This window comes from Sapajus apella, unplaced genomic scaffold (assembly GCF_009761245.1).
Source record: "Sapajus apella isolate SASKATOON/1434 unplaced genomic scaffold, GSC_monkey_1.0 scaffold1, whole genome shotgun sequence".
NCBI classification, from domain to species: Eukaryota; Metazoa; Chordata; class Mammalia; order Primates; family Cebidae; genus Sapajus; species Sapajus apella.
This window is the reverse complement of record NW_022436941.1, coordinates 59,351,565-59,378,375: the sequence shown is the minus strand read 5'-3', so window position 1 is coordinate 59,378,375 and position 26,811 is coordinate 59,351,565. Positions and strand designations below refer to the sequence as shown.

Here is a 26,811-nt window from a genome sequence, read left to right as displayed (position 1 = left end):
CTCCCAAAGTGCTATGATTACAGGCATGAGCCACTGCGTCCAGCCTCAGTTTGTAAACTTTCATTGTTTGTCTTTTATTGATGAATTAGGAAGATAATAGATTAAAGTTATTGCTTTCATTTATTAAATTATCACTTGGGAAGATGAGATATTATGAAATTAATGTTATCTCAACAAAGTCATATAGATAAAAAGCAACCCCCAGTCATTTGATAAAGTAGTGGAGAACCAGAGCTGTCTGAGTCAAAGGAGTTAAAGCTCTTCAGAAATATTTTTTACTTTTGCAAATTAAAGTAAATGCTGAATTTGTTCTCCTGACTCCTGAGTCTATATATTAATAACTAGTTTCCCTTAATTTCTTCCTGTTCCAGTCTGTTCTGCTATGCTGAATTCAGACGTATTTTTCTTCAGTAACGTTTTTATCTTGTCATCATCTAAAAGCTGAGAATCTGTCCTGCAGATCTCACTCATCAACTCTGTAGCCATCTCCATGATAGGAAACAAGTAGTAGGAGTCAAGGGGCATTTCTTGGCTGAAGGAGTGCTCACAGTCAGCCTGCAGCCAGCCCTGGCATTGTAAGCGTTCCTTGCTTCTGCTGCATCTTCTCTGTTCAAATTCTACTACAACAGAGCCAGTTCTGAAATCAAATTCCTAAGGCAAAAATCATCTAGAATTAAAATACCCTTTAAAATTCCTTCCTTTGTTGGGCCTTGCACCATTTTAGAAGGAGAAGCTAAGAATTAACAACTGCTTGTCTTTGTACCTCAACTCCCCCCGTCACCACTCCTTTCCAAGGAGCAATGGAAAGAGGTGAAATGTGGGGGTTGGGTGTCAGCGAGAACAAAGATATGATAGGACATGCGTCTCTCCCACCCCTCTTGCCTGAGCCTGCTTTTCCACTGGTATCAGGGAATTGTCCTCCTCATGGGACCCTTTACCCCAGTCAGGCCATTCAGGCTCTGGTTTCAGGAACATATAGTGCTGCTGCTGACCTGGACTGTCCTCCCCTGTCTGCTGTGCCTGTCCAGCCCATCCTCAGAGGAACCTTTCTGACCTTGTACCTTCTCTGTGCTCTCTGCATTGAACTCCTGAGACCTGAGAGCTTATGTCACACCTTTTTTAGTTGATTCCTGGTAGGTGGCGTTGTATCCTAATTATGAGCCTTTTTCCATCTTGGCTATAAGCACCCTGAGGGCGGGACCATGTCCTTGCTGTGTTCGGCACATAGAAGGTTCTCTGGAAGTAGCTACTTACAGAGGAAAAGGAATAAAGAAAAGACCAAAAAACCCAACTCAAGTGGAAACAGCCATTTTAAGTCTCAAGATTTAAATATCTCAGTGGGCTTTGTAATACTGTGAAAACTTGGTTAAAATTAACTATCTCTAGTTAATTGTGATTTTTTTTTAAGACCCAAATTTTAAGCGGCAAAAGCAAACTCTTCTAGGGATTTAGTAAAACAGACTAAAATTCCTTCCTGGGTAAATACCTAGAGTGCAGTGCAGGTTCGTATCTGTCTCTAGCACATTGTTCAGTGTTGTCATGAGCGCATTGGTCTATAAAATGGTAACTGTGAAATACCAAAGGAAAATTAAGTCATCTTCAATATATTGTAGTTCTCAAGATAGGAAAGTATGCAATTATATTTTAAAGATGTTTAGATAAGTGTACATTTCAAAAGAATCTTCTGAATAATTTATTTGCAGGTAACCAAAAACTACAAATGATCCCTTTTCTGTGTAAATGTCAGTACTTCTTTCTGTATGTATTTATTCAGCTGTCAAACATTAAATGAACACCTCTCATGTGCTACACATTGTGCTAGGAATATATGACATTTAGAATTGGGGTATATGAAATAATAATTTGGGACAAATAATTGTCTAGTTAATAAAACTTGTTTTCTGGTCTTTCTTAGACTGATATGAAAACCAAAGGAAGTTTGCTTTGGGTTTTAGACCACACTAAAACTTCATTTGGGAGACGGAAGTTAAAGAAGTGGGTGACCCAGCCACTCCTTAAATTAAGGTAAAAGGAATTCTTATTTTGGTGTTTAATCTGAAAGTATAAAATTGTGAAATTAAAGGCATCTTAAAACTAAGGTTACCTTTGTTTAAAAGAACACAGTTTTAAATTGGGGAACGTTTTATTTTATAAGTGAGCAATAGACTGGCTATCTAGTATTACGAGGATTTTTTTCCTCATTCTCACAAATGAGCCTGCTTGCAGATCGGCAGACATAAGGCATTGTCCAGGGATAGGGAGGAGAGATGGGCAGGTGCCTTTTGTGCAGGGCTTTGAAGGCTAGACTGAGGAGTTGCTAGCCAGAGGGCTGTTATAATCAGAGCTGAGCTTTGTGCAGGATGGCACTAAGTGGTAGTAGTGGTCGGGTCAAGTTAGCGAGTTCATGGAGAGGTGCTGAGGACCTGAGCTACATCAGTAGCAGCAAGGAGTCCAAAAGAAGCGGTCAAGTGTGAAATGCTTAGAACAGTAGAGTGAGTAAACAAGGAGCTCCCTAAGGGAAGGTGCTTGAATCCAGTTCTTAACATACAGTGATTTCCAAGGTTGCTTGCACATTGGAATCACCTGAGATGCCTCACAAACCACTGAGGCCTGTGTCCAGCCCCCTAGATTGTGATTTAGCTGGTCTCTAGCATGACCAGGGAGTTGAGATTTAAATTTGACACAGATGAGTCTGATATGCAGATAAATTTGGAGATTCTGACCTAGAACAGTGCTGGCACTTAGTCGAAGCCCAGTTAATTTTTATTAAATGAAAGCTGTTACTTATTGAGACATTCTATTGCTGGTATTTAATACTCAAAATCACCCTCTGAGATAGGTCCTTGAACTGAGGAAACAGATTCAGAGAGCTTCACTGACTTGCTTAGTGTTTCACAGCTGAGAGAGGTAAATATCAGATTTAAAACCAGCATTGACTCCAGGGACCCTAGCAAGAACTAGCCATTGTCCTGAATAGTTACACCTCTGGCTAGGCCAGAGTGAATATGGTTGCTGGTGAAAAGAACTGCTATGTGTTGGCTCTGTCAACGGAGTGAGTCACTCCCACTAATCCTCAGTGTTCTCACCTTTGATATGGTAGAACACCTCATCACAGCATTGCTGTAAGGAATAAAATTTTGAGCTCTTTATCTAATACCACACAGTATGCTAGGAGCTTTATGAGCATTCTCTTTTAAACTGCACAGCAGCCTCACTAAGCAGATGCTGTTATTAGCCCCATGTTACTCTGTGATTAATAAATAGTCACTATCTTCAATAAAGGATTGTGGATGTTAACGTTGGTCATAAGCTTGAAAACATTGTTTCGGGTTTTGCTGTTTTTTTTTTTTTTTTCTTTTGCAAGTTGTTTTATTTACAATGCCAACTTTAAAAGGTCACTAAAGTTAACTGGACAATAATCTAGGCAGTTGTCACTTTACAAAAAAGAAAGCCTAAAATGCCATTTTCTACAGAGAACCTGCAGTACAGTTTTATTCAGAGCATAGAAAAAAGAAACTTTTGATCATACTGTTAGAAACTCAGCCATAGGTTTGGAATCTGTACTCTTAACTACACATTTACTGGGTACAGTATTCTGTTCGTATGATTGATTTGCTGCTGCATTTCTCTGCTCTTTGTCTGATATTAACAATTACAAACAGAGCAGTGCAGCTAGTATTTGTAACATTTGTTACAGTGTGACAGTGTCAACTACATTTCACTTTTCTTCACACAGCTGGCTCTCTTGGCATACCTGGGCCTCTTCTTTAGTAAAGTCATTTTTGATATGGGAAGTCTTACGAATCTTCTCAGGACTTTTCTCCTTGATCGTATTCGCAACAGTCTTGCATGTAACATCAAGCAAACCTTTGATGTTTAAGTAGTTTGCAGCCAGAAGAAGTACAAAAAGTATTCCTTAGTCGACTTTCAGGAATTCTTGGTCCTAAGGAGGGATCTCCTCTGTTCGTTTTCTTTGTTCGCCTCATCCTCAGGAGGAGAAGGGCCATTTTTGTGGTGGGTGCACCACTGAATGACCTGTTAAAAATACTGCTACATTAACATTTGGTAGAACAGCTGGGTCATTATCTCCATCATCCACTCTCAGATCTTCCAACATGGTCTTGATAGTCACAGATTGTTTGGCAATTTCCAAATCAAATATCTCTCCATCAGAACTCTGCACCTTAATTGATGGCATGGTGTTCGATCTTAAGGAGAACACTGGCCAGAGGCTGATTGAACAGGGCGCCGTCAGCAAAAAAGAGGAAGGCAGAGGACAAGGACACTCAAGACACTGTTTTGATGATGATAATTACCAAATCTTTTCAGATTTAGTGGGTTACTGCAATTTCTTTTCTTAACCATAAAGATCTTAAGACATGGGAAACTGATGAGGTAAAGAAGAAATCCTGAAAATGAAAATATCTCCCGTAGTTCAGCATTCTAATGGAATAAGCAGACCTTGCAGAGCAAACGCAGGCATGATGGCTTTCTGTAAGGGTTGCAGCACTGTGGCTGCTGGAAAGACATCTGTTTAAATATCTACTACAGTTCTTGCTGTGTTTTTGCTTGCTTATTTCTGCAGAAACAGACTCACTGGCAGACTTTTCCATGTAAATTGAAATAATTTTTTTATTTCCAATGTTAAATTTCTTTTTTTTTGTAGGTACCCAGGATTAATTTGAGATAAATCCAGTAGACCATGTTGTCTGCTGTTAGGGGCTGAATTATGTATCTCTGGGGATCCTACCTTCCCAGAAAGGCAGAGAGAAACATGCCAGGCATTCAACACTGATGTTTTCAAATATGAACTTTCTGCTGACCTAACATTGATGCTAGCCAAAAACAAACACACAAAACTTTTCTTTGCCCTTTTATTTTAGGTCATGGTTTTCAAACTTTTATCATCCTAATCCATTAAATCTATTTCAAAAGAATTACAGTTTAATTTTAATGGCACCTGCAACCTATTCCAAACAAATACCTGGAGAGAATCTACTGATTAGTCAGTGGCTTGGCTTTATAATTAGTCATGCACTGCATGACAACATTTTGGTCCTTGGGGGACTGCATATACAGAGGTGTTTTCTATGTTTAGAAATGTTTAGACACAAATACTTACCATATTACAGTAGCCCGCAGTATTTAATACAGTAACATGCTGTCCAGGTTTTAGCACAGGAGCAGTACACTGTACCATATAGCCTAGCCTAGGTGTGCAGTGGGCTATACTATCTAATTTTATGTAACTATATGCTCTGTAATGGTCATAGAATGACAAAATTGCCTAACGATGCATTTTGCAGAATGTATTCCCATCATTAAGTGAGGCATGATGGTGTTGTTGTTTATACTAATATAAGTGCCATAGTGATCACATTAGTGGCTCATCCAGACTAATATTCTGTCTCTGACATTAACAGCCAAAGGTTAGTTTAGGGTCTGGTTTTCTTCTACAGTGAAGTCATAGAACAAATAATGGATGACGAGGGAATCTAGCAAAATAATGCAGATGTCCCCAAGTTCTGCAAGATCCCGTTGTCAGTCATCCATGAATTCTCCTAAATCCCTTAAGCTCCTCTTTGTATTTTTACCTTGTTCTTGCTCTTAAGGGCAAACACATAGTTCACAAGTCTAGGACCAGGCATTCAAGTTTCAGAGGACTTTCCACTCCCATCACCTTTTATTCTGTAAAATGGCCTCTTTGGTGCAGAATTTTACTAGTGACTTTTAGAAAGTAAAAATGTTTTTTACTTTATACCTATTGACTGATTCAAAGAGTTCACTTAGATTATTGATGCTAGATTTTACTTTTTTGGTATCACATTAGTGTTTATAAATAGGTTATTTTTTTCTTATGTGTTGTCACCTATAGTTTTTATCAGTTCTGCTAATTTTAGGAAAGAAGATTCTTCAATGTAGTTTTTTTTTTTTTTTTAAATAAATGAATGCTGCATTGGGATGCCATTAGTCTTAAAGCCTTTTAAAATTAAATAGATTATATTGAATTAATTTTTTTTGAGGTTCTATCTTTGGGCTTTACTTTCAGTTGCTACAGTCTTGTCAATTTTTTATTTATACATACACACACACACACACACACACACACACGCATATGTATACCATTGGTTTTGTCAAAAAGTCTGAAAATGCAAATTCTGCTTGTAAATATTGGTAGAGGAAGAAAAAAGAAAACCGTGAGATGAGTCTATGTACCAGATTCATCAGTGGGATATATGGGATGAGTCTCTGAAATGGTGAGTTAGGCAAAATAGTTAGTTTCCAAGGCAGATTTTTTTTTTTAATCTTAGAGGCATTCCACTTTCAGTAGGAAACTATGTATTTTAAAAATAAACAAAAAGAAATTTAGTTTTTTTCATGAGTACCTCTTCTTCTACCTGTACCTTAATTTTCTTTAATTAAAAAAATGTATAAAGTTTTGTCTTTAATTGACAAATAACTGTATATATTCATATTACGGTTCTCTAGAGGGAGAGGACTAGTAGGATAGATGTATATATGAGATGGATTTTATTAAGGAGTATTGACTTACATGATCACAAGGTGAAGCCATCTGCAAGCTCAGGGGCAAGGAAGCCAGTCTGAGTCCCAAAACCTGAAAAATAGGGAAGCCAACGGTGCAGCCTTCAGTTTGTCACCGAAGGGCAGAGAGCCCCTGGCAAACCACTGGGGTAGGTCCAAGCGTCTAAAAGCTGAAGAACTTGGAGTCTGATGTTTGAGGGCAGGAAGCATCCAGCACAGGAGAAAGACGGAGGCCACAAGACTCATCTAGTCTAGTCCTTCCACGTTCCTCTGTTTGCTTTATCCCAGCTGTGCTGGCAGCTGACTAGATGGTGCCCACCCAGACTGAGGGCGGGTCTGCCTCTCCCAGTCCACTGACTCAAACGTTAATCTCCTTTGCCAACACCCTCACAGACACACCCAGGAACAATACTTTGCATCCTTCAACCCAGTCAAGTTGACACTCAGTATTAACCATCACAATATTTGGGGGTACATGTGATATTTCATTACGTATATACATTATAGAATGATCCAAGTCTAATTAATGTATCTGTCACCTCAAATATTTATCATTTCTTTTGGTGAGAACATTTAAAATCCTCTTTTAGCTATTTTGACACACATATAATGCATTAACTGTAGGCACCATACTATGCAGTAGATCACCAGAACTTGTTCTTCTTGTCTAACCAAAACTTTGCCTCAGCTGACCAGCATCTCCCATTTCCCCATCTACCGTCTCTCCCAGCCTCTGATGACCACCAATCTGCTCTCTACTTTTATGAGTTTGACTTTATCAGATTTTACACATAAGTGAGGTCATGTGGTATTTCTCTGTCTGTGCCTGGCCTATTTCACTTCGCATTATGACCTCTAGGTTCATCCATACTGTCAAAAATGACAGAATTTCCTGCTTTTTTTTCTTTTTTGAGGCTGAATAGTATTGGGGTGTGTGTGTGTGTGTGTGTGTGTGTGTGTGTGTGTGTCACATTTTAAAAATCTGTTCATCTGTTGATGGACACTTTGGTTGTTTCCATATCTTGACAATTATGAGTAATGTGGCAGTGAACATGGGAGTTCAGATATCTCTTGAACATACTGATTTCAATTCCTTTGGATATATACCCAGAAATGGAATTGCTGGATCATATGGTAATTCTATTTTTAGTTTTTTGAGGATCTTCCATACTGTTTTGCAGAGTGACTGTACTGATTTATAATACCACCAACAGTGGACATGTGTTCCCTTTTCTCCACATCTTTACCCATACTTGTTATCTTTCATCTTCTTGATAGTAACTAATCTAAAAGGAGTGAGGTGACATCTCATTGTGGTTTTAATTTGCATTTCTCTGATCAGAGATGTTGAGCATTGTTTTATGTATCTATTGGCCATTTGTGTATCTTTTGAAACATATTTATTCATGTCTTTTGCCCATTTTTAAATAGGGTTATTTGTTTTCTTGTTATTGAGTAATTTGAGTTCCCTGTATATTTGGGATATTAACCCCTTATCCAGTGTTCGATTTGCAAATATTTTCTCCCAGTCTCTGGGTTGACTGTTTACTCTGTCCATGGTTCCTTTGCTGTGCAGGAGATCTTTAGTTTGATGTAATCCCATTTGTCTTTTGCTTTTGTTGTCTATGGTTTGGTTCCTGAGCATCCCAAAGCCTTTTCACATAGTCTTTGCACTTGTTAGTCTTTGTACTTCGTGGTCTCTCTATGCAGAATATTATTCTGTTTCTTTTTAATCTTTACATGGTTAACTGCTTATACTTGAGATCTTAGCTTAAAATGTTATATTAATATCTTTGGAGAGGTTTTATTTGACCTTCTAATCTAAATTATGTTCCTTGTATACTCAATGATAGCATATAGAGTTTATCATGATTTGATTATTATCTGTGTTTACTTAATATGTTTGGGGGTCTTACATTATCTGTACAAGGGGTCTTCAAAAAGTTCATGGAAAATGCATATTATGAAAAAGCTTTGCATAGATTTCAAAAATTTTTGGCACCAAAATAAACTCATACTAACTTGTTGTAGCATGTCTGAATAGGAAGTAGTTTGAGGCATTAAGAGGGACAAGATATCAGTTTGAAAAGAGCTTCTATCGTAACAATGTGAATTCTGCATATATATATATGCAAAGTGTTAGATTAATTTTATAGATGAAAAAGAAACATTTGTATATATCTAAAGATAGAAGAAAATGACTTGGAAGAAACAAGCAGAGGCCTGAATCTAAGATTCCAAGAAGGAAAAGTAGCCAAGGTGGGAAGGAGAAAGAGCTGAGGTATGAGGTAAGATGTGTTACTCTGTGAACATGTCTCTGTATAGGACAAGTAGAGGACTTAAAGCTCTGAGGGATCCAGGGAATAAAAAGAAAATGTCAGGCTAGGGAACTAATCTCTAACTGTCCTTTATTTTTTAATCTATTTTTTTCAACTATCTTCAGAGATAGTCTATTTTAGACATAAGAAAAAGTGAGACTCAGTTTTTCCAAGGTCGTCCAGCCAAGCACATAGGAGTCGTTGCAAAATTTTAGAGTTAGTGATACTTCAGCTTGAGTTCTGATTCCCTCTTTTGTCACTTTGGAGAAGTTATGAATTTGTATATAGCTCAGTTTCTTCACTTATAAAGTGGGAATTAACTACTTACCTCATTGTGTTGTGAGGACCAAATGAGACAGTATATGTAAAAGGGTTAGTCGTGGTTTGTCGTATCAATTTTTGATCAAGAAGATAGCCGTGGTCTTTAGAATACCAAAAAATTGGAAGCAGCCTAATTATTAATAGGGAAAGAAAAAATAAATTGTCTGGTTGTATACTGGAATATTATACAGCAGTTAAAATGAGTGACTTAAGTCTACATGTATCAACATGGATGAATCTCAAAAAAACAATGTTGTAAAAGAACACTATTTATGTATTGTTTATATATCACTTATTTAAATTTTGTCACATGATATCCTGTTTAGAGGTTCAAATAGAAGTGGTGTTTTTCTCGTCACAAAGGCAGTCAGGACAATGATAACTTCTGGGAAATTAGGAAAGGGATAGAAATACAGGTAGGCTGATGTTTTACATGTAAATTTACAATACTTTATTTTAAAAAAATTATACAGAAAATATATACACATGAATTTTTTATATTGTACTGCTATTGGACCTTCACTCTCATCATAATCAGGTGAAAGTGAGACCCATGCACATCTGTCTAGAAAGCCCATGTTAAACTTGAGAGAGTGTTTTCTACCACATCTTGCATTAGAAAGAGAAGGCAGTCATCAGATGACCAAACTTTCCAGGGATGGCAGGGAGGAGGCTGGGTGCTTATGCTGTCAATTTCCAGGATCTTCCCAGGCCACTTCTTCTCCTGAAGCTGGTACTTGCCTGTGTTTTCTTTTGCCTGTAGCTACTGTCAGGAATGAAGGAAGACTTTGCAAGGACTGCTGGTGAGTAGGTAGAGTCTTTGTGTGCACCCTCTCAAAATAATATAACCGTGAACAATTGAGGAATGTCTTTTGTGGTCCCTTTTATTTAATGCTGTAAACTTGACTAAGTTCTGGGAATTGAGGAGGATCAATCTCACATTGTGATTGACTAAGTACACGCTAATGTGTTACACAAAAGGCAATGCATTGGTTAGGAAACCTAGCTGGTAACAGAAAGACCCCAAAAAGTCTAATGGCTCTAATGGAGTGAAAGTTAATTTCTTCTTTTTTTTTCCTTTGCATAAGCAATCCATGGCCTTTCCAGATTGGGGGTGAGGTGGCCTTTCCAGATTGGGGGTGAGGTGGCCTTTCCAGATTGGGGGTGAGATGTGGCTCTCATCACATAAGCATTTAGGAACCCCAGAGGCTCTTCAGTCTTAAACATGTAGCTTAGAACGTCATCTTGGGAATTGACGTACCCTCAGTGGAAGGAGAAAGAACAGGGAAGATACATGTTTATGATTTTTATGTGAGGAAGGCCTTGCATTGGCCCATAGCTCTTCTGCTTGAATCTGATTAAAAGCAGAAGAACACATTCCGATAGTCGTACTTTACTGCACCGGGGCTAACAAATGTCTGCTTGTTTTTCAGGGAATAAGAAAAAATGTTTGGTGAATGCCTAGCAGTCTGTTGCCAGAGATGGCTTTTGTTGTTTTAATTCAATTGTACGTTCTTCTTAGCATTTAAAAAATTATCTGAACTTTTGAACAGGCAGTATCTTCACATACTTTCAAAGTTTAAAAATGTAGAAAGTTACACAGTAAAATGTTTGCTTATCATTCCTGCCCCACATCTGCCCAGTCCCACTAGGTAATCATGGTTATTACTTTGTTGTGTATACTTCCAGAAATCTTTAGCTTCAAAAAGCAAATATGCATTATATGTATGTATGTATGTATGTATATACATATATTTGAAATCTCTTTCTCCCTTACTGCATAGATGGAGCTGTAATATACCCAGTGCCTTGTACTTGGCTGTTTTCCCTTAGCAGTATAAGATAGTTATTTTAAATTTTGCATTATTCAGTCTCAATGACAAAGTGGTGTTCCCAGCCTCAAGGAATTTCTAGTCTAATCTGTTCAAGGTATAATCTACTAGTAAGGAGACGGAGATAAAAGTAGTGGAAGGTTTTGTACCTAAAATCAAATACTTACCTGTTACTCTGTAACTCAATACCACAATTAGGGCAAATGAGTAATACCTTTATAAGTTAAATTAAATTTTTAGAAAACTGCTCAAGGAAATTCAGCATGCTAGTTCTTAACATTTAAATCACATAAATAATTAAGGGAATAGAAGATGGTTCATGTTAGGAAATAGGTCTTTGACTGCATTTTTGCATGACTTTCTAATGCATTAAGTACATTTTAGTGGTCAATGTATTCTACATTAAATGGCTTTTGTTTTGGTAAACCCATGTTTGGAGTACTAATGGTTGTATTTCTAATTTATTATCTTGACCCAAATGATGAAGTAATAGAATGTTACATATTTCCTTCCACTTAACATTTGCTCTGTATTAACAAAACTGAACATTACTTTTAACTCTGGAACTTCTTAAAATGAACTACACTGGGAAGTGCTATGTATTCTTTGTGGTTTCCCATGTTCCATGAGCTGCCAACAGAGTGTTCACCTGCAGTGATTCTGGTTTACTCAGCTCCCGGGGATTCATTACCGCTTGGAAATGGGAAGAGAGAGTAGCAGGTGGTGCACATTTGAGAGCTGTGTTTGGGTGGGACTGACCTCGTGCCTCTTTCCTCTGCTGGGTTGAATGAGAGATGAAAGGAGGAACTGCTGCTGCTAAGAATAAAATAAACCCAAGTGCTTCTCACCCAAATATCTGCCCCAACTGCCAGTGCGTAGGGATTAGCTAACATCCAGGAACTTTTAACTGGCCTCTGCTTTGTTCTTCCACATCAGGACCCCTTCAGTGAGCTCTAGACCTGCATAAATGACCTGCAGCAAATGGCAGCTTTCATTTGGGCTGAGAGGGAGGAATATCGGAGAGAATGAGGATAAGGAGATAAATATCTTTTCTTTTTTGGCCTTTTCTGCTTTATCTTTCTCCATCTTTATGCCTTTATTGAGGATTTTCCAAATCTTTCTCTTCAAAAATGCTATAAGAAGACTTTATTTTCTGTGGTTTTAATGTCATAAAATATCTCCCTATGTGAAATAACTAAATATGCTGGATCAAGCATAACAAACATCCTTTTAGGATATTGCTGAATCTGTATTTAAAACATAAGGGAAAAACTCAAGGAACAGATTGAAAAAGGAACTGGAAATGAAAGTGAATTGACTGCTGCAGCTGCCCTCTGGACTCTTGCAGATCTTAGTAATCAAAAGGATTGGGGTTTAATTGCTTTGTGGGAGATAGGAGACAGGGTCTTGGCTCCATTTAAGGTAGGGAGACTATAGTTATGTGAGATATTCAAAGGACTATGGTTTCAGTAGAGAGGTGACAAATATATTCGACCTATTTTTTTTTTTTTTTGACACGGAGCTTCGCTCTTGTTGCCCAGACTGGAGTGCAATGGCATGACCTTGGCTCACCACAGCCTCCACCTCCCGGGTTCAAGGGATTCCCCTGCCTCAGGCTCCCAAGTAGCTGGGATTACAGGCTTACGCCACCACAGCTGGCTAATTTTGTATTTTTAATAGAGATGGGGTTTCTCCATATTGGTCAGGCTGGTCTCAAACTGCCGACCTCAGCTCAGCCTCCCAAAGTGCTGGGATTACAGGCATGAGCCACTACACCCAGCCTTGACGTATTCTTACTTAGGGAAAATGTTTCTAAGAATTCTTAACCACAGGCCCTCCCTCATAGATTTTCAGTTTCAATTTATATTATCTGTGTGGTCTGGGAATTTCCAAGCTGTGAAATTTACTTTAAACAGGCTGATTGTACTCATAGAAATCACCAAGTTAAAAAAAAAATACAAAAGAGAATAAAATAGATGAGCATAGAAAATAAATACTATCAAAAGGGCTCAGGTTGATTTAAAAAGGAACCACATGCAATTCTTTAAAACTGAATGGACTAAAGAACTCATTCATGTAACCAAAAACCATCTCTGCCGCAAAAACTTGAAATTAAAAAAAATTATTTAAATAAAATAAGAATGGACGTTATACTCCAACAAGAAAGAAAGAAAACAAAACAACAACAACAACAACAAAAACTGTAAATGGGTTAAACAAGAATAGAGGAAATAACTGAAATGCAAGATAATACCTGAAGAAATTATCTGGAATGTAGCATAGAGTGACAGTGTGATAGAAGATGTAAGAGATTGAACTACAGATCCACAATTAGAAAGTGTAACATAATCCTCATCAGATTTCCAGAAGAAAAGAAAATTAGAAAGGATGGAAAGAAAGACAATATTCAAAGAGATGTTAAAGGATAATTTCTCATAATTCATGAAAGATATGAATCCTTAGATTTAGAAAGCACAATGAACTCAAAATGTGATTGAAACAAACAAGAAATCTATATTTTGGTGAATCATGGTGAAACTCCACAACAGTAAATCAGAAATAAAGTCTTACAAAGAGACAGCAAAGAAAGATCACCTGTAAAGCGATGAAAATTACATAATTGATTTGCTTTCTGATTTTTCTAACTGTTCTATGGTTTTTTTTTACTTTCTTTTGGGTTCATTTAATATTTATCATTCGGTTTTTCCAATAGTTTGGTAGTTTGTGTGTCTCTTCCTATTGTCTATTATTTCTGTTGATTCTTACTCATCTGGTTTCTTTTTGTGCTTGGTTACCATTGTTTATGTACTGCTTATGTTATTTGGAAATTTATTTCTAGAAATAATGAGAGGGCTAGGATGAAGATGCCTTCTCCCAGAGATGATTTTTCTTTCCTTCTGTAAGGTTTCTGGTGGCATTACTGGTCTGGAACCATCTTAATTCAAGTACGATGCTTAAGATGTTGCAGTCCATCTAAATAACACTAAACAAGATATCGAGTTCATCCTTACTCTGAGGCCAGCTCATTTCACGGCTGATTTTTCTGGCATGTCCCTTTAGTACAAAACCAACTTTGACTGCTAGATTATTTATCTGGGTTCTCACTTTCCTTTAGATTTTCATATAGTCTTGAGTTACCATTTTGTTCTTTAATGTTTTTGTAAACATGGTTTTATGTTTCATTTGGCTTTTAAAATTGTCCTGAGTGGAAGGATGGTCTGGAAATTTTTTTTGCCACCATTGCCACAAGTAGAATTCATATTAATGCTTTTTTTTCAAAGGCTCAGGTTTGTGTCTAAAGTGATAATGAAGTCAGAAAAATTTTCTATTTAATATTTTAAAGAGAGTGAATTGTACTTTTTTGGCAAAATGTTGCCTTATTGGAACAGGGATGATAAAAATCTTTTAAAGCTTAATGTATGATTTACTCTTTGCAGCAATGTAAATATTCAAAGTATCTCTTTTAGGATATAATTGTATAAACAAAGTAATGCTTCTTCATAATCTGTACAGCTTTGAGCATGATATTTGTGGATGGCATAGGGCAGGAGTATCCAATCTTTTGGCTTCCCTGGGCCATGTTGGAAGAAGAATTGTCTTGGACCGCACATAAAATACATTCACGTTAATGATAGCTGATGAGCTTAAGAAAAATCAGAAAAGAATTTCATAATGTTTTAAGAAGGTTTCCGAATTTGCGTTGGGCTGCATTCATTCAAAGCCATCCTGGGCTGCTTGTAGCCTGCAGGCTGCGAGTTGAACAAGCTTGGCATGGTACATCTCATTACCCAACATATTCATTTGTTTCCGTCCTTTGTCTAGCCACAACTGTTCATTTTACCTCAATATTTCTTAACACTGCATGTTTCTCTCCATTCCCATATTCTCTATACAATGTCAGGTCTTCAGTGTTGCTTCCCTGGATTTTTGAAGTAGCTTTCCTCTAGTATTCCTGCCACTGTTCTTATGTGCATCCAAACTATTAGCCTTGGATCCCACTCCTGTGGTCACATTTTCAAACCTTCACCTTCCATTTTCCACTAATCTTTTGTAGACACTAGCTAATCTTTTACTCAGTAGCTAACCCCAGGAAATCCCCCCTGATCTTAAAACTGCATTTGTTTGTGAGATGCCCTGGCCTGTGTTCTCATTGTACTTAGATCATATCCCAGTTATAATCTTATTATATTGTTATTATTAATACTTTTTTAAAAGTTTTACTATTCATCACTAGAGTATAAATTCTTTGTAGACTAGCAAAGCTCTCTTGTTAACAATTATAGCCCTAATGTCTACCACTTTGTATAGTTAGTACTTTGTAAGCACTCAGTAATTGTTCATTGAACGTAAGAATGAAGGGTGTATGTGAAAGGTGAAGTTAGATAAATCTAATGATGCTTAGATCCTAGGAAAGGGCCTATGGTTCATGTTTCTGAGACAAAGTTATTTAGGCAGTTCGTTTAGCCATTTCACATGACCAGCGTGTTAATGTCTAAATTTGGTTTACTTGTTTTGTGTCATTGTCATTAAAACCAAACTTTTCAATAAAACCAAACCAAACAAAAAATACACCCCCAGCAGTTTGTATTTCAGCTCCCCACCCACCACCAGATAACTTTTTAAAAAATATTTTATGTTCGTGGGTACAGAGTAAGTATGTATATTAAGGGTATGTGAGAGATTTTGATGCAGGCTTACAATATATAAGAATCACATCAGAGTAAATGGGATATCCATCACCTCAAGCATTTATCATTTCTTTGTGTTACAAATGTTCCCATTATACACTTTTAGTTACTTTTAAATGTACAATAAATTGTTGGCTGTAGTCACACTGTTGAACTATCAAGTACTAGATCTTCTTCAATATATCTAATTGTACAAAATAACCTTAAGTTTGAATTGTAGAGGCATTTTCACAGTAGCAACCAGTTGGTACGGACTCCACCACTGACAATAGCTGTAGGTCACACTCATTGTTTCTGAGTGACAGCCACACACAGTAGTTACTCATGTTCGCACCTCGTTCATCTTCAAATGTGAAGGACTCCAGTGACACTCACATTTAGTCCTTGGGTCTTTGGTAGTAAAGATGAATCTTTTCCTCCCCAGGACCTTGTCTTTTTGTTTGTTTGGTATATGGAATGAAATGACTCAAGTGCCTTTCTTCAGTTATTTAAGTTGTATAATATTGTCATATCACCCATAGAATACTATTGGGCATCTTGGAATAGTATCTTTATCATCATCCAGTTGACGATGCTTCTTCCAGTTTTGTTTCCTGTTGCTTTCACCCCATCACTGTCATTAATTGCCCTAAAATAATAATTCTCTATTCTGTGCCCTGACATACTGTTTTATTACAATTATTTGAAAGGTCTTGTTACTGCACATTAAAGAACAATTCTACTGTATGTGAATTATTTAAAATTTAAAAGCATAGTCATTCTTACTCATTTCCATTCTGATCTTCGTATAGCAGATAAAGATGGAATTATAGCTAACCCAGTGATGAGAAATTGGTGGTAAACAGTGCCATATACCTTTCACTCTCTCCCTGCCCATTTGGACCTCCATAATTATTAATAGTTATAAGGTGCTTTCACAATGCAACCTACTGTCCAGTCTCAGAAGAGGGAGTACTTCAGATCATTACTACTTGTCAGGTTTAGTACTCAAGATCCCAGTACTAGCTTTCCTTGTATAATTCCCACTTGTTGTCCATTTTGCACAAAATATCTGTTTACATATATGTGCCCTGAGGTTTGTCTACACATAGTTATTTCTGAGCTCATATTTCGGGTGCTCTTTATTCCTCTTCCATACTGTTCTTTGTGGTGTCTACTAAACAACATTTGTAACAATGTGGTAACAGTTAACATTTCTGGGTGGTTGTCATGATGTAGCAGGTACTGTGTTAAGTGCCGGTATTATTTCATGGAATTCTTGTACTAACACCAAGAGTTGGGGCCCATTGTTCTTCTCATTTTATAGATAGAGAAACTAGGGCAAGGCTAAATAATTGGTAAATGGCAGAGTCTGGATTTCAATCAAGGCCACCTGAGTTCTGAGCCCAAATTGTTAACCTCTGAGGTAGTCCTTAAAGAAAGTTGGGTTAAAACCAAACTGATTGATAGTGAAAATGCTGCTTTTGCCTGTGTTGACACTAGGCTAGAATAACCCCCCCACCTTTTTTTTTTTATGTTTTCCCAGATTCCAAATCAACTTGGCATAACCTTTCAAGTCTCTAAGAAATTTATAGTTTTTTATCTATTAAAAAAACCTTCTGGTAGACTTCATAAATATGACTTAGATTTTTATTAAACTCTTTTGCTTGTATCTTTCTGTATCTCAGAAAACCTTTAATTTTTGAGACAGTAGCTATGTGTGTAGGCTGTCTTATACGTTCACAGATGGCATTATTTTATCAGTCCTCAAACCATCTGTAGCATCAACTTAGTCTATTTCAATTGGTGTCATCTTTCATTTATGCAGGAGTGAGTTATTAAAGTAAAACTTTATATTTGTGTAGCATTTTGGGCAAATGTTAGAGTAAAACATTGGTTTATTTTATCACAACAATCCCTTGCAAAGAAAATTAGTTTTTCCAGCTCATCTTGATTTATTTTATATGTAGTCTTCAGAATGAAATTGAATTGAATAACTGTTTACTGAGCACAAATTGTTATCCTGAAATGTAGGGATAAGAAATGACTGCTGTCCTCACTGAATTTACAGCCTTAGAGGAAAAACAGTGAAGTAGTAAATTCCAATTGAAGAAGAAATACGATTATGATTACCATTATGAAAAAAGACGATAGCATGGGAAATGATGGTAAAGGGATTAAGTGTGGTCTAGTGAGCCTGTAAAGGCCTTTCAGGGGAAGAGTGGGTATGAGTTCACCAAACGGAGTGTAGCTGATGGGCAGTAGGGAAGAAGAAAAGAATCTTCTAGGCAAAGTGAGCAGCAAATGAGAAAGCCTCCATGTCAGAGAGCTTGGAGTAACTAAGTCATTGAAAGATATGCAGTCTGACTGGAACTTAAGAGTAGGAGGAAGAGAGTGACACATGATCTTAAGGGAGACCCTAGAGTAAACAGGCATCAGTTGTTTTGTAAGACAATTAAAGATTCTGGATTTGGACCTAAGATGAATGGCAAGTCACGGGTGAGCTTAAAGCAGAGGTGTGACATGAACAGATTTGGGCTTTAGGAAATCCACTTGGGCTGTAGTGTGGAGAATGAATTGGAAAAAGGGACAGAAGTGGGGAGGAAAGTTAGGAGGCTGTTTCCATATGATTTTGACTTAGACTATAGTAGTGGCAGGAGAGTTAGAGAGAGGTAGATGGATTACAGAGGCCACCCTGCTGAGAATGGAAGAGCCAGCCTTTGTGTGTACAAAGTTCTGTCTTGTTCTCCTACGTCGTACTAACAAATGGTCTTTCTGCATACAAGAGTATGAGCCAGAGAAAAATGGGAACAAAAAGGAGGCCTGAAGTTAGTATAGAAGCTCTGTATTATGAAAATGCATGATCTCACAGGTAGTTACAAGGATAATAAAGACAAAAGCACTCAACTAATTGGAAAGTCCTCAGTTTAATTGTAATCTAGGCAGGAGCCTGATCTCAGATTTGCTCTTCATATCAAATTTGCTCTTCACCTCAGATTTGCTCTTCATATTCTGTGTGTGTCAACAGAATTTTGAGAGACAGTCCTGTTTATTCAGTGGTTAATGCCTCCTTTCCCCCGCCAAACATCAGTTCATTCTTTCATCCACTTCCTTATTTATTCATTCATTCATTTACAAACACTTCAAATCCTTACTGAGAGCCTACTACTCACCAGACATGTTTACTTATCTTAGTTTTTAATACTATGTGTGGCCATTATACCTAGTGTGGGCCTTTGATGTTTATAGGTACTTCATGGACCACATCTCATTTAGGATACATTTAGTCCATCAGGTTTCCATTTTAAGTTGGCTCATCACTTGAGGTGTAGCCGTTGGGAAAATCCTGCAACCCTAATCTCATACGTATCTGAATGTCACATTCTCTGCACTGTCTGTTGCTACTCCTCAATCTTTGGTCAGGGTCAGTATGTCTAATTCCATTTCATTCAAACAGTTGATCAGTTCAGCCATTACCACCACCACTAAGTAGTCTTGTTGGTCGTTGTTGATCTATTATATTAGCCAAGGTAATGAAAGCTATCAGCAAACAAACAAATTCACCATCTAAGTGGTTTAAATACATTAGAAGTTTATTTCTTGCTAATCTAAGTTCAATTAGTAGCAGATGGGGAAAGGTGGATTTTCTGCTCCACTATGGACTCAGGCTGATGGAGTCACCATGAGACTCACAGGCTTGCCTAGCTGGCAAAGGGAGTTAGGCGAATGTGAAAGCTCATTCAGGAAGTTTTTATGGGTCGGGACTAGAGGTGGCTTACTTCATTCCCACCCATGCTTCATAACTCAGGTAAATGGCCATACTTAACTGCAGGGAAGACTGGGAAATGTAGTCTGTGTGTTTGCCTGGTGAGCCTGTCTTTGTCAAACCCAGCTGGTGAATTTCCTTGTACGATACCAGCTGTTTGATTCAGATAATAATAAGAGGCATCGAAGGACCAGATATATTGTTGTAGGACTTTTTCCTTAGTTCAGCTAAAGACAGCGGGGTTGAGGGAAGGTGGTCCTTGTCACATAGCCATTTAAAATTAGACTCGCAGACAATTTGAAGGAGGAGAAAAATGGAATTTATTGGGCAAAAAGGAATAAAAAGGGAAACAGGGACCCTCTGCCAAGACAGAGCGAGAATCCTACCAGTACGCTTCCCACCTCAGACTGTAATCCCAGGTTCCACTCAGGAGGAGGAGGGGCCAGGCTCCTCCCTGTTGCCAAAGGCATGAACTTCTATGGCTCCACCCCCTTGGAGTTTTGCCAGGAAGCCCTTCCCACCTGACAGCCTCAATATGAAGGAGTTTCCTTTGTGCCTAGTAAGTGGCTGTGTCATAGTCCTGGGCATTAGAGTGGGAAATGGTGGGAAATGTCTGCATTCTGAAGTCCTAACGTATCTGATAATTGCTATTACTCTTTTCTCACAGGGAAATAAATGCCCGACTTGATGCTGTATCTGAAGTTCTCCATTCAGAATCTAGCGTGTTTGGTCAGATAGAAAATCATCTACATAAATTGCCTGACATAGAGAGAGGACTCTGTAGCATTTATCACAAAAAAGTAAGTGTGATAGAAATCTATTAAAGCTGACAGTGTTCTTCAGCTTGAGGACGCTTCATATTAAAGGAAAACTTCCGAGAGTAGCTGAATCTTCAGAAATGTTAATAGTACAAATTAGAGTTATTCCAATTTTTCCATTCTAAAAAGTAAAGTTTTCTCATCTGTATTAACTACATTAACACAGAGGCCCTTCTGTTATAATACAGGATATTCTCCTGTTTTATCCTGAAAGTACAGACTGTTATCAAAATTGGAAATTTATGTAGAATTGTTATTTTAGAAAAGAAATACATTATCTCTTTTGATGTTAGAACAACTTATTATTTGACTTAAACTAAGGAAAAATCTGCTGGTATAACATCTGTTGTGGTAATTAGTATGCAAACAAGCTTGGATATTGAAGGTAAGCACTTCAGCTTTACAGTTTGAGTCATAGCAAAAACGAGTCATTTTCCACTGTTAGGGAAATAATTTAGGTTATCTTCAAAATATGCCTAAAATTAAAAAAAAATTATTAATATTTTTATATGATAAACACTAGAAACTCTTACATACCTTATACTATTTGTTCCTTGTCAAAACTTTATGACATTGAGAAGTTACTATTTTTATTACCTTCTGAGTAATGGGAAATTATATCTAATGCTATAAATGTGTTTGTATATATATATATAGTATATATGAAATACATGTAATGTGTATGGCCAGGCATGGTGCCTCATGCCTGTAATGCCAGCACTTTTGGAGTCCAAGGTGGGTGGATCACCTGAGGTCAGGAGTTCAAGACCAGCCTGGCCAACTTGGTGAAACCCCATCTCTACTAAAAATACAAAAAATTAGCTGGGTGTGGTGGTGGGCAGCTGTAATCCCAGCTACTCTGGGGGCTGAGGCAGGAGAATCACTTGAACCCAGGAGGCGGAGGTTGCAGTGAGCCGAGATCATGCCATTGCACTCCAGCCTGGGTGACAGAGCAAAACTCTGTCTCAAATAAATATGTATATATTACCGGGCGCGGTGGCTCACACCTGTAATCCCAGCACTTTGGGAGGCCGAGGCCGGTCACGAGGTCAAGAGATCGAGACCATCCTGGCCAACATGGTGAAACCCTGTCTCTACTAAAAATACAAAAATTAGCAGGGCATGGTGGCACACGCCTGTAGTCCCAGCTCCTCAGGAGGCTGAGGCAGGAGAATTGCTTGAACCCAGGAGGCGGAGGTTGCAGGAGCCAAGATCGTGCCATTGCACTCCAGCCTGGCAAAGGAGCGAGACTCTGTCTCAAAAAAAAAAAAAAAACAAAATGTATATATTGCTGCAACCACTTGAATTACCTTGGCTAATATGATGATGCTGAGAGGCTTAGTAATTTGCTAGTAACAGAATCTGTGTATAGACCAAGGATTCTTGACTGTGTTTTCAGTGGCTGTGTCTTTTGGATACTGTCATGTTTGAGGTAGTTATCTTGACTGGCATTTTTTTTTCTGGTTGCCACTTTTCAAAGGCAACTTTTATTTTTCCTTCAAATGTTAACTCCTTGCCAATTTAATACTTTTACTATAGAACAGTTTTCATATGTTTAAATTTTATTTTTTTATTTTATTTTATTGAGATGGAGTTTCACTCTTGTCACCCAGGCTGGATTGTAGTGGCACAGTCTTGGCTCACTGCAGCCTCCACCTCACAGGTTCAAGCGATTTTTCTGTCTCAGCTTCCCAAGTAGCTGGAATTTCAGGCACCTGCCACTACACCTGGTTAGTTTTCATATTTTTAGTAGAGATGGGGATTTCACCATGTTGGCCAGGCTGGTCTTGAACTCCTGACCTCAGGTGATCCACCCGCCTTGACCTCCCAAAGTGCTGAGATTACAGGTGTGAGCCACCGCCCTCAGGCTATATGTCTAAATTTTAGTTGTGACCAATTTTTCATTAGTGTTTCCATTTTCCCCCCTACAGAATTTCACTAGCATGATAAGTACTGCTTCTAAGAATACTTGAGGTGCCCAAGAGGACTTATGTAACTGTTTTACATGCTTCAGCTAACTTTGAAAACAATGTACATGCCAGAATTGGGAATATTCATCCTGGGAAGAAAGATGTATGCGTTGGTTATGGGGTCAAGGGAGCCTATTGCATCATTATTGGGTACACCATGTTGTTTTGCTGGCAATAGCAGAAGCTGTGCTGATAGTCACAATTTTTAGAGTAGACCTTTTTGAAGTTGCGTAGTGAGTGCCAAACCATTTGTTGTTTTGTATCCTTGGCTCGGAGCCTGAAAATTGGTACACATTAACCTCCTTTAAACAGCAGATCTCCAGGCACTTTGCCTTAATTGTTTGAAAGGATTCACTGACAGATGTCAGAGATTTTTGTTTTTCTTAAGAGAAAACAGAAGCAAAGCTGAAAATCTTTCAATGTCTGCTCAAATGCGCTAAGTCAAAGTGTCCATGGCATCAAGATGGCAGCATCAGTCCATGGGGCTATGATGTTTGTATCGCACAGGGTTTGTGTATTTATAAAAGTTTCAAAACTCTACTAAAGTCAGAATCTAATTCATTTAAAAAGTGACCAGTATGCAGTGCAAGAATGACTTATTTTGGAATTTCAAAATTTATTTTACTAAGGGAACTTATGACTCACTTGGAAGCCATTCCTTGTTGCTGTTTTAGTGTTTCGTTTACGCAAGAATGTGCCCAAAGAGTAGATTGAAGGGTGAAGAGTAGAAATGATCTGGTAACAAACCAACTTCAGGAAAGCTGAATGCTTTAAACCAATGTTGTATAGATAAGTTGGCTGGCTCTAGGAATGCATCATCAAACATATGTCTGTTCTTTATCATTAGATTACTCTAAATAAGTTTCTACTATGTACACCACATAGTGAGTTATGTCCTGGGTACAGATTGTGCCAATTATGTGAAATTCATAAAATGAGAAGGAACACTGGATGTTGTTGGAAGTGGTCAGCATAGACTGTATGCTTATGTGGAAAGTGTCCTGGAATGTATACCAATCGGTGTTTTATGGTGATAATGATAGAGGATCTCAAGTGAGCTGATTCTGACATAAAGTAAACATTTCTTCTTCTTCTTCTTTTTTGAGACAGGATTTTACTGTGTTGTCCAGGCCAGAGTGCAGTGGTGCTCCAGCAGTGGTGCACCTGCAGTGGTGGACCACAGCCTACTGCAGCTTCAGCCTCCAGTCTCCTGAGTAGCTGGGACAACAGGCACATGCCACCATGCCCAGCTAGTTTATTATTATTATTATTATTATTATTATTTGTAGAGATAAGGCCTGGCCATGTTGCCTTGCCTGTCTCTAACTTCTGTGCTCAAGAGATCCTCCCGCCTTGGCCTCCCAGTGTAGTGGGATTACAGGCGTGAGCCACCGTGCCTAGCCTAAAATAAACATTTCTTTTGATGGCAAAACATCAAATTCAAATCTTATAAATATTGCTAGTCACAGAAAGTAACTTTGCTCAAGAACTATTTTGTAAGAAAGTGTTAAGTAACTGCCAAGGTTGGTGAATACATTTAAAGGATAATCGCAGTTAGCAAATGTTGAGGAGAGTGTTTTCAGAATTTTCTACGTGAGAATCACTTTTAGCCAGGCAGGAATAAGCCCAAAGCCGCATGTTCAGTGTGGCACTTAGGCTGGGGCCCTTCCCATCCTGTGTCCTATAAGGCCCTGCCTCCACACTTGTGAGTGTGCTCAAGCTCTCCCAGTGAGACAGCTGCTGAGAGAAGAAGGACTGAACTCCTGGAGAGTGACTCCAGGAGCAGCCATTTACCCATCCTCAGCTTTCTTACAGCTTCTGAGTTCTTTTACTTAAGAAACTTGAGAACAACTTGCTACCTCCAGCTTTCCATGTGATTATAGAGCATTACTGGTTTTCACCCTGCTTCTGTTGCTGACTTTACATTGTATCTCAGCTTGTAAAATTAATCCCTTTCTTGAGATTACAATAATTACAAGAGGATAATATTCAAAATTATATTGAAAATATTTATGTTTAGTCCTTTGCTTTTTGTTAAGAGGTATTACTAATTGACTAGTGGCCAGAAAGCTTCCGGGTTTCACATTTATGTACACAGTCCAGCTTCCTGTGTGGGATGGGGAGGAGGTTTTTCTGGAGAAAAGTTGCCTCATGATACACTTAGAACACACATTTGCTCAGTTGGACCTAACTTCTTATTTTTTTGTATGATTTATTTAACCCTTTGTGGTTAATAATTACCTTTTTGAATATGTTTTTAACCTTAATCTATTTCATCTATACTACTTATTATATGCCTTATTACTTTACCCTTAAATTGTTTTCTCATCTCAAGACATTTCTTTTCAGCCAATATTGTATCAGTTTTATTTTCTTGAATTGTCTTCTAGAGCCTTCTGACTTGATTCATTATGGACTGGTTGTCCTCATATCTGTTGTACAGTACTATCTTTGATTCCCTTTACTTCTCTTGAGTTGAATTTTTTGTTTTCTACGTTCTATGTCTTCCTCTTAGTTTATTCCTTCATTTTGATGGAGTATATCCCCTGGAACCTTTCTGAGAAGACATGTTGGAAGTAAATCTTTTAAAACATTCATGTCTGGAAGTGTGTGTGTTTTTTTTTTTAATTGTTGTTACTACCTTCACATTTGATTGGTAGTTTGGATGGGTATAAAATTCTAAGTTTTAGCTGACTTTATTATCTTTACTACCTCTTCTGTTGAATTTTTCATTTCTACTGTTATACTTTAATTTCCAAGAATTTTTGTTTTCTTGTTCTCCAAATGTTTTCTCTTTTTAAAGGCAGCATCTTGTTTCATGGTTGTAATATCTTCTGTTTCATGGAAGATATTAATATGTTTAGAAGTTCTCTAGCAGGGCACAGTCGGAACTGGTAACACATCTTTTTGGATTCTTGATGTAAACTGTGTCTCAGTTTTCCTTAAGGACAGTTTAAAACTCAGGTACCTTGAGTCTTTTAAATCAATTACTATTTATCTGTTTACTTTATAGCTTCTAACGTATTGTTGCTGTTGTCCACTTTTCTAGTGTGGTTTTATGCCTTTTTAAATAATCTCTTAACTGTCGTTTCAAGATGGAGAGAAATTAGATGCATGTGTTTAACCCACTCTGTTTATCAGAAGCTATAATGTAAAAATTATTTATGTTCATGTTAAAAAAAAGAAAAAAAATACTACAGTAGTATACAAGGGTATAAAATAATGGGTAAAAAGTTTCCCTCTGCCACCCTTCCATACCTAATACCCAGAGGTAACCAGAGTAAGTCACATGTGTTAGCTCCTAAAATATTTATTGATATTTATATTTTTTATTTATATTGAATAATGCATCTCATTTAAAAAATCACAAAGAAAGTGTTACCATGTAAATACATAAAAATATATACATGTGTGGTATATGATGTAAACATACTATGTATATTCATTATGTGTTGAAATTACAGAGTTCTGTGCTGATACAAACATCTTAATTATTTTAGCTGTTTCATAGTATTACATTGCATGTGTTTTTCCTAATATCCCAATTGATGGATATTTATTTCTTATTCATCTTTTTAATATAAGCCGTGCTACTATGAATATTCAGACACATATTTTTCACTATTTGTTAAAGTCTGCTTTTAGATAAATTATTTAAAGTGCTGCTTATTCAAAGAGTTATATGCATTTTTTTATTATGAAGACATGCCAGTTGTTTCTCAAAAAGATTAGTCCTCTGCTAATAGTATATAATTTTTTTTTGCATCCTGTTACATAGTTATTGTGAAGCTTTTAAATCTTTGACATTCTGATAAGTGAAAAATGCTATCCTGTATTTTTAATTTGCTTGTCTTTAGTTATGTATGAAGATAATCATGTACCTACTGGCTATTCTCTTTCTATGAGCTGCACATTCAGTTTGTTTAGCCATTATTCTTTGGATTATTCATCTTTTTCGTGTCAATTTGCAGAGCCCGTTATATTTGGGAGAATTTTGCTCTGTGTCTGTTATGTCTTACAGATATTATTCTTCACATTTTTTTTAGCTTGTCTAACATATTTTTGCCATATGGTTTATGTATTTTAAAATGAAAAAATACTGAACAAGAATTGGCTTTGTTTTCCCTGGCTAAAATTATTTTCTTTATGCCTTTAAAATATTACATAGTATTTAACCTCATTTAGAAAATATAGTGATATTTTATTTCAACTAACTAGTTAATAGAAAATTAAAACTTTCCTTAATTCTGATTCTAACTTTTAAAAGATCACTAATTAAACTTCATTTTCATGTATCTTATGCTATTTTGGTAAAAAATATTTCTATTTTCAGTGTTCTACCCAAGAGTTCTTCTTGATTGTCAAAACCTTGTATCACTTAAAGTCAGAATTTCAAGCAATAATACCTGCTGTTAATTCCCACGTTCAGTCAGACTTGCTCCGGACCATTATTTTAGAAATTCCTGAACTCCTCAGTCCAGTAGAGCATTACCTAAAGATACTCAATGAACAAGCTGCCAAGTAAGTATTAGACCCTCAATTCTTCCTTTTCAGCAGTCAGCATAATCCAGTGCAT

The 26,811-nt window shown here is 37.3% G+C and overlaps 1 protein-coding gene and 1 pseudogene across 5 annotated transcripts in view; one reads left to right on the top strand and one right to left on the bottom strand.

Annotated features, from left to right (window-relative positions):
* The window catches only part of MSH3 (mutS homolog 3), a 219,485-nt gene that overhangs the window by 89,840 nt on the left and 102,834 nt on the right, over positions 1-26,811 (top strand). For 4 of the 5 annotated variants that reach the window (XM_032277143.1, XM_032277151.1, XM_032277159.1 and 1 more), the window contains 3 exons: positions 1,916-2,025; positions 20,115-20,247; positions 26,569-26,756. In XM_032277143.1, coding sequence (XP_032133034.1) covers positions 1,916-2,025; positions 20,115-20,247; positions 26,569-26,756 — 431 coding nt within the window. The remainder of the gene's footprint in view (positions 1-1,915; positions 2,026-20,114; positions 20,248-26,568; positions 26,757-26,811) is intronic. The other variant, XM_032277167.1, reaches the window with a different exon arrangement.
* Positions 3,719-4,198, bottom strand: LOC116550981 (annotated as a pseudogene).